This window comes from Cuculus canorus, chromosome Z (genome assembly GCF_017976375.1).
Source record: "Cuculus canorus isolate bCucCan1 chromosome Z, bCucCan1.pri, whole genome shotgun sequence".
Taxonomy (NCBI): Eukaryota; Metazoa; Chordata; class Aves; order Cuculiformes; family Cuculidae; genus Cuculus; species Cuculus canorus.
In genome coordinates, this window is record NC_071441.1 from 34,156,505 (window position 1) to 34,170,129 (window position 13,625).

Here is a 13,625-nt window from a genome sequence, read left to right on the forward strand (position 1 = left end):
AGGAGGAACATATTGATCTTCAGAACGAAAACTCTCTCTACGGACACGGTGGCTGGAACGCTTAATTCCTGTCGTCAGTCACCCCGGGCTGCGGACAGTGCAGCCCGTCGGGAGGTCCTGAGGATGCTCTGCAACATCTGGGAGGCGGTGACCATAACGACACACTCAGGATCCACGGCATGAGAGGAAACGCCGCCCGGGAGGGACGGAAAGTTGTTGCGGGCAGGGGATCGGAGGCTGGAGCAGGGGCAGAGCAGCCGGCATCCCTCCTCCCGATAGCGCACCCCCGCCGCGCCTTCCCGCCCGCACGCTCCGCGCGAGGGACCCATCCGGACGGGGGCTCCCTGGGCACCTCCGCACCAAGGCCGAGCGCTCCCTCCCGGAGCGGCCCGGGCGGCGGCGCCCTCCGGCGTGAGGCGCTCGGCAGCCGCGGGCCGAGCGGCGCGGGGGAGGCTGAGCGGTGGGAGGGGCGGGGAGGGACCAGCCGCCGCAGCCACAAGGTGCCGGCGGAGCCCCGGGAGCGCGGCTCGCTCCGCCGCCCCGGGAGCCGCCCCGGCAGCGCGATGGCCGCGCGGTCCCGCAGACCCTGGCTGAGCGTGGCGCTGGGGCTGGTGCTGGGCTTCGCCGCCGCCTCCTGGCTCATCGCCCCCAGGGTGGCCGAGCTCGGCGAGAAGAGGCGGCGCGGCGCGGGGCTCTGCGCCTTCCCCGGGCGCCCGGGCGGGGTCGGGCGAGCGGAGGTGGCGCCGGGCGGCGCCGGATTCAGGAGCGGGCGCCGAGAGCTGCCGCCCGCGGCGGAGGAGGGCACGGCCGGCGGGGAAGGGGAGCCGGAGGAGGAAGAGGAGGAGGGCGGCGAGAAGCGGGGAGGCGGCCGCAACGGCAGCGGCGACTGGGGGGGCTGCGCCCGGCCCCGCGATTTCCTCTACGTGGGGGTGATGACGGCGCAAAAGTACCTGGGCAGCCGGGCGGTGGCGGCGCAGCGCACCTGGGCGCCCTCGGTGCCCGGTCGCGTCGAGTTCTTCTCCAGCCAGGGCTCCGCCGCGCCCCCCGGGCTGCCCCCGCTGCCCCTGGTCGCCCTGCCCGGCGTGGACGACTCCTACCCGCCGCAGAAGAAGTCCTTCATGATGCTCAAGTACATGCACGACCACTACCTGGACAAGTACGAGTGGTTCATGCGGGCGGACGACGACGTCTACATTAAAGGTAACGGGAGGGAGGAGGTAGGAGGGGGCGAGCCGCGTTCTGGGAGGCTCGCGAGTGCGGAGAGTTGGCTTTTGCCGGTCCCGAGGAGCGCAGAACGGAAGCCGAATGCCCCGCCTCAGTCCAGCCCCGTGGGAGCCCCGAGGAGCCGGGAGGTCCCGGTCGGGGATGCGGTCCCGGTCGGGGATGCGGTCCCCGCGCTCCGCGGGCGGCGGAGAGGGGCTGGGGCGGGGAGCTCGGCTGCTGCTCCGCGCTACTCGGGAACGATGTATTCCGCACCCCGCTGGCTCAGCGGCGTTTCGGCTGAGCAGATGAAGCCTTTGGAGGCTGCTGGTGCCGCTGTCGTTCTGCTGTCGTTGAACAGCTCCGGTCCCGTTTCCGCGCGGGTGTTCTGGCACTGTTAGAAGAGTTTGCAGCCCGCTTCCTGTCGGTCTGCTCTTTCTGCCGCAGCTAGTCGTTCCGTGTCCTGCTCTTAGGAGAGAATGGGAAGCTTAAATTAGTAAGTGTGAGCCTAGGTTGTGAGCGTGGTTGCTTGAAAGCACCGTTCAAAGCTGGAGGTTGGTTGTCCCTGTCTGACACTTGGTTTTGTTTCTGGCGTTGCATACTTGTCAGCTGTCATTCATCTGTGAACTAATACCACACGTGCATGTGTATGGATCTGTTTGCAGGTGTAAAAGTTGCCACTGTTTTCTTTGGGCTCGTTTTGGAATTGTAATGAACATGCCTTCAATTTGTCCCGGGGTTCTGCGTTAAAGGCTGTCCAGAAACTTTTAATTTCAAGTGAATATGAAATCACAATTTCTTAGAAGAAGTAGGTAAAGGGGGTTGAAAGACAAGCGTGTAGACATTGTGTCACTGGAAATATAATACTTTGGAAGGTGCCTGAATTTTACCTTGGTCTGATATTTACTCTGTAATCAAATGTATTTGTCTTCGTTGATGGATATTTGCTCTGGTCTTTTTCCAAAAACTCATCTTATTAAAACAATACCTTTCACTTCCTCTCCCTTCCCCTTCCTCCCCTGCCTTGGAAAATTGTCCTACTTCAGAGAGAGTTTCAAACTAGTAAGGGAATGCTTTCAATCAGTGTAGGTTGAACAGAACAAAGTTTACTGGTAAACTTAAGTTTGGATCATATTCTGACTTTCAGCTGAATGGAAACATCATTGTAATGTTAATTAATGAGACAAAAAAAAGAAGTCTGTGAACAGTAAACTTGTCCAAGGATATTTTCAATTAGGTATCAGATACTGCTTTGGAAGTGGTTTCCTGTGACAGTCTCGAGGGCCTGTTGTGTTTCTAAAAAAGCTCGAGGTACAGGAAAAGAGATGGCTGGCAGAGGAGGCAGAGAAATTACAGTAATGTTTTCTCTTTTTCAGGTGAAAAATTGGAAGAGTTTCTTCGCTCACTGAACAGCAGTAAGCCTCTGTATTTGGGCCAGACTGGTCTGGGTAATATTGAAGAACTCGGAAAACTTGGACTGGAGCCTGGAGAGAATTTCTGCATGGGAGGGCCGGGAATGATCTTCAGCCGGGAGGTTCTCAGGAGGATGGTACCACATATAGGTGAATGCCTTCGAGAAATGTACACGACTCATGAGGATGTGGAGGTGGGCAGGTGTGTCCGAAGGTTTGGAGGAACTCAGTGTGTTTGGTCATATGAGGTAAGTGATAGCATAAATTACAATGTTGCTGCTTGTTTACAGAGTTGTACCTCTTGCAATGTAAGTAGCTGTATCCACAATCTCTTTCCACCGTAACTATGTTTTAGTGCATGCACCAGAATGTGTACTGTAGACTGTAAGGAAAAAAGAGAGGAAAACGTTCATGGCACGTTGCTGCAAGCATATTTGTGTCTACTTGTGTCTTTCAGTTTTCACTGGTGACAATTCCTGCAGCCATGTTGTAAGTATTGCTATGCTATAAGTTGCTAAACCCTGAGGGTTTCTAATACAGGACTCTGCTGTATTAGAGTATGACCAAGACCTTTTTAAGAACTTGGTTTTCAATAATCATGCAGCATATCTGATTGTTCTGCCTCTTGAGTTATTATATGTTGTGGCATTTGAAGAAGAAATGCCTGTATTGTCTTAGTTACTCATATATATTTTAATGGAATTCACTACTGGAAAAAGCAGAGATAGGGGTTGCCTGTTTTTTTTTTTTTTCTTGTACAGAAATGAACTTTGTTACACTGCCTGTGTCTGTGATACGCTTTTGACAGTGTTTTTCTTGGGGGTAAAACAGTGTTATAGGCTATTAAGGACACACAGTGTAGTAAATCTTCCCATACTGAAGACATTTCATGAGCAGATGACTTAGCTCCATAGCGGTATTTCCTTATGGTACACAAAAAATTTGCTTGCAGTGCTGTGACTAAAATTCAGGCCTACTTCTCTGGAAATACTGTGATTAGAAGCAAGACTATATTCATAAATAAAACCAGACTAAGTGCGCAACTGCCAGAAAGGGTAAAGAGTGACAGCAAATATGATGATTCTAGTTATTTTGTCTGGTTCTTTAATACTGATGTACGCTTGCTTTTGTGACACTCCCTTGTTAAGCAAGAAAAATCATTAAGTAAGTGGGCCACTGAAAGAGGTTATCTGCTATTAATGACAAAAAGACAGGAATAAAAATTAGTTTTGCAGATAAGTAATTTTCTGAATGGCCTGGAGAAATCTGGCTGTTTGAAAAACGGGTTTGCCAGGCTACAGTGCATGTGACAGGTGAAAGAAAGATTTTGAATATTTGATAGTAACTAGGTAGAAATCTTAGAGGTGGAAATCTTATCCTTTACTTCACAATAGAAGGGTGCTTTCAGAGACTATTTCAATAAACGTTGTAAATGCTGATGTGAAATATACACTTATTGCACTGGTGAAGCCGGGAAGGCATTCGTTGTGCAGCTAGACGTCATTGTAAGACTATTGGGTTTTAATCAGACTTCCAAACTAGGTGCTGCATTGGCAGCTTAATCTTGCATGCTGATGTGCTGGCACTGTGTCTGTACGAGGCTGTTTTCAAATCCTTATAGGCATGTGATGCCTGCTGATCCATATCAGGTAGCAGAACTATGATTCTGCCTTGACAGTCGTATCTTGGAAGGAGTTCAGGGTTTATTTTTCTGGTTTGTCTTCTTAGGAACAAATCTAGGAAAGGGAAGAGAACTGATAATAGGTAACATTGTCCCTATGGCTGTAATTTATTTTGATGCTGAATGTTGGAAAATGTTGGCTCCAGGCACTGGCTGTAAGTGAGATTGAGCAAAAAAATACGTTTACTTTCTTCAGTTTTGGAGACCAAGTTATATGACCAAGCAGAAGCTCAGCTTTTGAGAGCAGGATTGTGCCCTGGAAAGAGAAACTTCGTGGAAAAAAAAACCCACGTGGTAAAGAAAAACACAGAAAAGCAACGAAGCTGGTGAGGGGGCTGGAGAACAAGTCTTATGAGGAGCGGCTGAGAGATCTGGGGTTGTTTAGCCTGGAGAAGAGGAGGCTGAGGGGAGACCTTATTACTCTCTGCAACTACCTGAAAGGAGGTTGTGGAGAGGAGGGAGCTGGCCTCTTCTCCCAAGTGACAGGGGACAGGACAAGGGGGAATGGCCTCAAGCTCCGCCAGGAGAGGTTCAGGCTTGACATCAGGAAAAAAATTTTTGCGGAAGGGGTCATTGGGCACTGGAATAAGCTGCCCAGGGAAGTGGTCAAGTCACCTTCCCTGGAGGTGTTTAAAGGACGAGTGGACGAGGTGCTGAGGAGTGTGGTTTAGGGAGTGTTAGGAATGGTTGGACTCAATGACCCAGTGGGTCCCTTCCAACCTAGTGATTCTATGATTCTGTGATTCTGTGGGATCTGAAATAGAGTGACATGATTTTTGACTGTCAGTTGCTCTTGAAGGCCCTAAATCTATATAATAAGGAATGGAACAAGAAAAAATATGTTAGGCATAGCAGCTGCTCCCTTCTGACCGGTGTTTCCATCTGTTAGAAGAATTTTTGACTCTGTTGCCAGTATGGGAGGTGCTCTAGGAGATGCAGATTATTAAGACAACACTGCTTAGCATTAAATCTATATGGAAAGGAAGGAATGAAAGAGGGTGTCTGGAGAGAGACAAGTTGCATTGTTGCTTCGGCATAGTTTGTGTTGTGTAGCAGGTTGTTTCAAGCGGTCTGATATTGCAGTTGAACCAATTGGCGTGTTGCAGGTTGATATATTAGTTGGTTGCAGGAATGACTGACTAGGTTGACTTTATTTCTAGGGCACTGAAAGTGTTGCTGTTTACTTTTTCATTCCTGCCTCAGATCAGCAGCACTCTTGGTTTTCTAGAAGGGGAATTATTCCCGCAGGTATGTGTGTGCAAACCCTAAGCCAGGACTTTCTGCATATTCACAGAATCACAGAATCACAAGGTTGGAAAGGACCCATTGGATCACTTTTGTCCTGAAGTCCTCTTGTTTTATCTAAGTATTAAACTGAATCCTGTTGAACTGCAAGATTTTTATGAACACTGTTCCTTTTGGGAAGTTGCACAACTTGTATTTAGTAGGTGTTGCTGAAGACTCATAGAAACTGGAGATAATTCCATTAAAATTCATAGAAGCAGAAAAGCTTGAGAAAAGTTGAATCACTGTTTCATCATTTTTAACTAGCTTTCATTTCTAAGAACTGAATTGGGAAGTCTTTTTTTGGCAGGGGTAAAAGAAATCAAAGAGTTCAAAAGAAAATCTGAAATGCTTGATCTTTGCTGGGTGGCTCAGCTGGCATAGGTGCAATAGCCTGCCTGCAGGAGTTTATTCTGCTGTTGTTCAGAGTTAACTAGTAAGCTGTGGTAGCTTATATGTGTAATACACTTGCTGGTAAGTAGAGGATTCCAACTTTAACCTCTTTTTGTGAATATTTATTTTTGTCAGAATGAATAAGAAATGAAAGGGTGTACAAGCCTGCAATAAGCCACGCTTGTTCTAGAGTTTAAATCTTTGAAGCCAGATTTGAATGCCTCTGCTGATGAACCTCTTGCACTTCACATAAAGAATTAATCATTGGATTGCTGAGAAAGTGACTCAAGTAACAGGGGTTTTAGGGCACTTGTGCCGAATGGAGCAGGTAAAACCTGCCCTTGAGCTGCAAGTTGACAGTTGCTCTAAGCCTGCATATGCCTGGGTCTACACTGAAGAGTGGTTGCTCCTTTTGGTTGCTGTCCTGTTCTGCAGCAACCAGCGCTTTTTGGTGTAGCGCTGTGGTGAGCTGGAGCAGCGGGCAGGCTCCACTTAACCTGAACCTGACCCACCTCATTTTCTTCAGCTGAAGCAGTACTTGAAGCAAAGCTTTGCTGAACGCTGTCATCACAGAAAGAAGAGATGATCGTGGCCAGCGAGAAATGCAGGGGCAGGAGAGTGTCAAACTGTCCTTTTTGGGAGCAGCTTATGTTTGAATTGGCTGGAAGCAACTGTTGAACTGCAGCCTAAATCTGGTACATTTCCTTGCTACATGGAGAAGTATTTGCTATATTTTGAATGGATCATTTTCTTTCTACTGATGATCCAGTCTTGTCTTGATAAGTTTTTCAACTATATCTTAATTTATCTTACAGTTTTGATGATACTTGTAATGATTAAGGTGTAATATACCTGACAAATGTGTCTTAATACCTCTGTAAAAAGATTTTCTGTTTTTGTTATACATTAGAACTTCTTCTAGCCCAAATCAATAACAGTAAAATAACAGTTAAAAGGACCTTTGGCTTTTGTGCTTTCAGAATCGATATTTAAATATCTAATTCTCAAGCCTTTAAATGTTTTTCTGTAAGTGAATGAAGGGATTAGCTTGACTTTAGTGACTCATACTTGTTTTATTCCTTGGAAATTAAACTATAGTTAAAATCTGAGATGCTTGCATTATGGTATAGGACTATTGAGGACCATTTGGAAGAAAAGGCTGATTGCTTCATTCCGTCCCCTTCTATTTTTTTTTTAAATTATGTTTCTGGTTTCAGAAGACCATTTTGTAATTTGTAACCTAAGTTTATAACAGAGCAACAAACTAAAGTGCAGCACTTGAGTTAAGTGGCTGTAAAAATTCAAGCAGGAATCCAACATTGTAAGGGTAAAAATATAAAAAAAGGGTTTTTTTCAGAACATGAAAGATGACAAATTCTGATTGAAAAGGTTTAAAGACCAGTCATCAGTTTATTTGGAACATTCATTCTAATGTTAAGTTTGCAACACTTTTCTTTTTGTACCCTTTTTTTTCCTTTCTGTGGGAGAAATTATCATAGAATATGTGAAGTTAGAAGGGACCCATAAGGATCATCAAGTCCAACAGCTACTACATTAATTTTAAACTTAAAAACTACATTCATATAAAACACATTGTATACTTTTGGGTTTTTGGTAGCGTGTACGTTGATAGTGAAAGAAAACATTGAACAGATAAGCAGTCCGCATTAATATTTGTATCTGTTTTCCCATTGTTTTCTTCCCTTTTAGAGTTCTATGACAACCATAAAATACAGTTTTATTACTATAACCTCTTCTTTAATAATATAGCTCTCTAGTATTGTATTTGTTGTTGATTTGCAGTTGTTACACTAACCATTAGTGTAAATATCTTGGGAAAATGCCCATTTGGATCAAACTGCATGCTTAGAAAGGTTCTCTTAACAGTGCACTGGTATTGTGACTGTCTCCAGAAGTGCCGGAACCTTTGTAAGCTATTCCTGGCTTCCTTTAAAAATATTTCTTTTTAATGTCAGTCTTCCTTCGTGAGATATTTGAAGTTTTAATTTGAGGCTTTGTCTCTCGCTTTGGTGAAGGTGTTTGTGGATCCCAAGTCAGCTTTGAGTTGAACACTGCACCAAACAGAAGCATTAGAGGTGTATTTGCCTTTGATGACTGTAACGTGGTATATTGCTCATTTGGGTACTGGAATGATAATCTAGAAGCAGCAGTACTCACCCCCACATAAGATGTTGGGTTTAGGCAACTTCATTAGGTAGTGAACATAAATGCGGCAACCATTTTAAAAAAGCGTAGAGCAAGCTATCAGGGGTCCTAGACTAGAAATGCAGAGAAGAGTCGATAATTAAATCTGTAGCTGGGGTCTCTGAGGGTATATGAAGAGGAATGGGACGATCACAGAGGCCTCAGAGCTGTTTACACAAACGGCCAATTAAAGATACAGGATTGTGTGTGTGCTCTTAACTGTTTGTAAATAATTAGCAACAATGTTAAAGGTAGTCAACAAACTTTTTGCTTTATTGTGGTTCTCACCTTGTTATAAAATTGAGTTATATTTCCATACAACTGTGGTGTCGAGTTTCTTTGTGTACTCAAGACCAAATAATTAAATGCATATCCTGTTGTGGTAAGTGGGGTTATTGTTGGGTCATTACTTTTGTCCGGTGTGGCTCTGGTCCTCATCTGAGCTGCCTGCTGTTGTTCATTTACTCTTTTACTGGGAGAATTAGGGGAGAATGCTCGAGGGTGCTGTCTCCCTTGGTTTCGTGTACCCTGTGCTGGCTGTCTTTTTGCCTCTTGTTGATCCTGGAAAGATCAGCTTGGTTAGGTGTTGGTGAAGTTCGCAGAGAGAAAGCAAAGTCATCCCTGGTACTTGTATGTTGTTGAGGCATCTAAGCATTTCTCTGTGTGGCTCAGCAGGTATGCAAGGGTTGGATGTACCTTTCTGGGGGGCTTTTATTGTGAAGGATTCCGATGGTGTTCCTACAGCTACCACAAAGGTTTGCACCAGCACACACAAGCCTGTGGCCAGGGAGTCAATAGTACAATGGTGTCTTAGCTGTAGAGCCAAGAGCTAAGGGGGCTGTTTTGCAGCCCTTGTTGTGAGTTAGCTCGTCTTGTTTTTCTGTCTTGTTAATTGGCTGTTCTGTCTTTCCTGCTGTGCCCCAAGAGGAAATATTGCTTGTGCCTTTTATGAAGCTTGGCAGCTATGTAATTCTGGCTCTTGGTGCTGAGTTACAAAGGTGCTGGAAAACTCTGGGGGTGTGGTTCCATCTCCATGATGTGAAGAAAGTGTGGATACACTTTCCTTTTAATGTGTCTTCTTCTGATATGCAAGGAGCTATCAATGTGCCAGACTATGTTTAAGAATAAGCTCATTTGAGTTACCAAAACATCCCACTGACAAGGAAAAGAAAACCACGAGGACAAGTTCTTAAATGATTAAAACTGTGTCTTTAGTTCTGCATATGGGTATCTTGAACCATCTATGGAAATGTAGACCGAGACATACTCAAATTTGCCTCATGTTTGCTCTCATTTTATTGGAAATGCTTTCTCAGGACTTTTGTGCAATTGGTATAGTGGAGGTAGCATTTCCATTGAACTCTGGTGCAGAAAGCTAGCTTTTTCAGGTGTGTTAACATGAGGTGACACAATTGTAGCACAACTCAGTGTCCTCTCATTTAAACCAGTCCCATCATCACTCTTGCTAGTGCCTCTCGCACTATGGAAGGAATAAGCCTGTTTTTTAAGAAGAGACTTATAGATGAAGAACTTGTCTGCTTTATGGTCAGTGGTGGATTCAGTGCTTTAAGTGAATCAATGAAATAAAGCATAATGAAATCCTGATGTTTCAGGGATTTTGTCCTTTACCTCAAAGGCAAGTAAACCAAACCACAGTGGAAGCATTAGTTTCTACTGCTATTCCCAGAATTATGTTTCATTTCAACCTTTTGTCTTTCCTAGGCGTGCTGAAATACATTTCCCTTTCACACATAGAGATTTTATCATGATTATTTGGTCATACTTTGACAAAGCATTTTGTTAAACTGCCCTGCTTCCGCCTTTTTAAAGATGAAGTGTTTGTTGCAGATTACCAGGTAAATCAAATAGTATAGAGTTGCTGAGAGTGTGTATGGTCTTGTCAAATACACTGGTAGTCCACAGGTTGTTTCCTCCTGCTCTCTTCCAACCCTCAGAGCTGATGGTTCTTTTTACTTTTTTTTTTTTCTGGACCCTTCTTTCTGTCTCCTCTTGTCTGGACTTAGAAAATAGCCCAGAGAGAACTGGTTTTATGCCTTCCCCTTTCCAACTTCATATCTTTTGATGAGATCAAAAGATGAACTTCTACTGAAACAGAAAATGCTCACAAAGGCAGAAGCTGGAAGTTTGTTTTCTGGTTCTCGTTACCAAACTGGTTTCCACCTATTTTTAGTTCTTTTCTGAGAAGATATTTTATAAGTCATTGTCATTATATGCTGCTGTAATATTATTTATTTAGTTATTTTATTTCATTATGTGACATGAAATAGTCGAAGAATACATACATTGTTTGAAGTGTGGCTAGAACTGCTATGCTATGAGGAGTTCATTCCATCTGGCCAGCTCTGGCTAGTGGTTTAAGCTCAAGATGAGTGCACAATTTGGTTACTCTTTAGTACATATTTGGAACTGGGTGGCAAGTAAATTTGGAATTCCACCCTGACTGCAATATTCTTCCTGGGTATCACACTAAGAAAAGATTTTTAGCCTACTTCTAAGAATTCTTTTAAAGCATACATATGCTTTAAGAAACAAAGAACGTCTTAAACTAGAGATATACTTGAAGGAAATTCTTAAGGAGCTTGGTGTCATCCGCAAACTTGCTGAGGGTGCGCTCAATCTTGCTGTCAATATCATTGATAAAGATATTGAACAGCACCGGTCCCAGTACGAACCCCTGGTGGACACCACTTGTTATGGATCTCCATCTGGACTTTGAGCCATTGACCACTACTCTTTGAATACGACCATCCAACCGGTTTCTTATCCACCTTACCGTCCACTCATCTAATCCATATCTCTCCAATTTAGAGAGAAGGATGTTGTGGGGGACCATGTCAAAGGCTTTACGGAAGTCTAGATAGATCACATCTGTCGGTTTACCCATGTCCACTGCTGCAGTTACCCCATCATAGAAAGTCACCAAGTTGGTCATACAGGACTTGCCCCTGGTGAAGCCATGCTGGCTGCCATTAATCACCTTCCTGTTCTTCATGTGGTTTAGCATAGCTAAGTTAGTTGTTAGCTGGTTAAGTTGTTAGACAACAACTACTACGAATCAGCTGCTCATGCGTGGGAGTTGCATCCTCACAAGTAAGACTTCTTCCATGAGTTTTTGCCTTAAAAAGGATGTGGTGCTGATGTTCTCTGTGTGTATGTGCACGTAGAGGTATGTATCTATATATATATATGCATGGTTGAGGGTGTATGTATATTTTTAAGAGTAGTGCAGTGTATTGTCATTTGCCTTTTTGCTTGACTTTGGGCCCTGAACAATCATAAAGACTGTAAAAGTTATGTCTTTTAGCTTGTTACTAGCTATTTTTGGAGGCTGATGATTATAGCAATCCTTGCCTAGACCTTACTGGAACTGTAGGAACGTCAGGGCTGTGTGAGCATCCAGTGTTACAATGTTACTTTGTTTGTTTTAAACACACTAGTTACCTTCTATAGTATTCACCTATTGACTGTGTTTTGATAGGGTACTGAGAGGTCTGAAAGCACTTAAGGCTCCCAGGCTGATCTGAATACAATTTCCATCAGCTGTGTATGCTGTCAATAAAATGCTGATAAAAGTTCACTAGCGGAGGAGGGGAAAGAGGCCATTGGAACAACTGTGTTAAAATATGTTCCTGAGTGTAGGCTAGTTACTGATGTGATTAAACAAAAGCGTTCAGTATTTTTATAATTCTGAACATTTTTGAGATGCTAAAGAAGGTATCACAATATGCCTCAGTAGTAGCATTCCTGCAGGTAAGCCCAGAACTCATCTCGGTTTAAAAGAACTTGCTGTTGCTAATTGGAATGCTTGGTTTAGTACTAAACTCATAATTTTAGTAAATAAATTTACTGTTAATTTTCCATTGCTAAGCAGCGTTTGGAGGCCTACTACTTTCCTTGGAAATGGACTTTGAAAAGTTTTATTTGGAGGTTCTGCCATAAATCTGTGGAGTGGCCAATGAAAATAAACCAGCTGACGGTTTCCCCACTTTTAATATCCTTGTTACCATCAATGTAGGTACACTTTGTGTTTTTTGAAACTTCAAAGAAAGTAAAATCTGGTACACTGGGATGGAGGAGGAAGAGATTTGTGTTCTTCTTGTTGATTTTTATTTAGTTGTTTCTGTTTAGCCATAATTATAGTAATCAGCTTGCTCAAAATAAGTCTTTGTCTGCAGACTAGGTAGCACCTTGTACAGATGAAGTAAATTTTCATCCTTATCACATCCATTATGATCATATAGGTAAGTAACAAAAATAAGTGCTGGATTAAATATGTTGTTTTACGGGAAGAGAAGGTTTGATGACTAATAAAAGGATAGAATCATACAGTGTTGCACTGTTATTTTTGAAACAGTTTCAGGAAAATTCTTACGTGTTTTATAGTATAATTATTATTATTTCTTCACTGGGGATCTATACGTAGTGAGAGACATCCAGTAGAGTTTTGGCATCTATTCCTCAGTACAGGTACTGAATCAGCAACACTACTGCATTTAATAATGCAGTATTTGAATTCATTCAGACACTAAGGATGAAGAGAAGGACTTTGGGGTGCTGGTAGATGAGAAGCTCAACATGACCTAACAATGTGCACTTGCAGCTCATAAAGCCAACTGAATCCTGGGCTGTATCAGAGAAATTGTGATTGGACGGTCGAGGAAGGGGATTCTCCCACTCTACTCTGCCCTTATGAGACCCAACCTGGAATACTGCATTCAATTTTGGAGTCCTCAGCAAAGGAAGGACATTGATCTGTTAGAGCGAGTCCTGAGGAGGGCCATGAAGATGATCAGAGGGCTGGAACACCTCCCGTAGAGGGGCAGGCTAAGAGAGTTGTTGTTTGCCTACAGAGGGGAATGCTTTGGGAGAGGGGGCCTAGGGGAAAGCTGGGGAGAGACTCTTTTTCATGGAGTGTAGTGATAGGATGAGGGGTAACAGTTAGAAGCTGAAAAAAAGCTGATTTAGATTAGATATTAAGAAGATATTCTTTCCTGTGGGGTTGATGAGGCACTGGAGCAGGCTGCCCAGAGAAGTCATGAATATCCCATTGCTCGAAGTGTTCAAGGCTAGACTAGATAAGGCTTTGAGTAGGCTGCTCTAGTGGAAGGCATCCCTGCCCATGGCAGGGGGGTTGAAACTGGATGATCTTTAAGGTGCCCTCCAACCCCAACTATTCTATGATTCTATGCATGGGAATCCTCTTTAACTTCTACAGTGGTGCTCAATGTTCAAGTTCATTACTGCAGCCAGATTACATCTGCAGGTTTCAAGGCTTCATCGTGATTTTGGAATTGGTTAGTACTGCTTGTCAATATGATCTTTGACCATTTTCACCTATTGAGCTTCTGACTGACAGGATAGTTCACTTGTTTTAAGATTTACTAGTATAATAGTCACATTTTTAATTCTGTGCTTTTGGAGAACTGTCC

General features: G+C 43.9%; 1 protein-coding gene across 1 annotated transcript in view; it reads left to right on the forward strand.

The window, feature by feature from the left end:
* Positions 1-490: 490 nt before the first annotated feature.
* CHSY3 (chondroitin sulfate synthase 3) overlaps positions 491-13,625 on the forward strand; it is a 113,070-nt gene continuing 99,935 nt past the window's right edge. The window contains exons 1-2 of the mRNA XM_009568153.2: positions 491-1,200; positions 2,577-2,860. Of these exons, the coding sequence (XP_009566448.2) occupies positions 564-1,200; positions 2,577-2,860 (921 nt within the window). The 5' untranslated portion in view covers positions 491-563. The remainder of the gene's footprint in view (positions 1,201-2,576; positions 2,861-13,625) is intronic.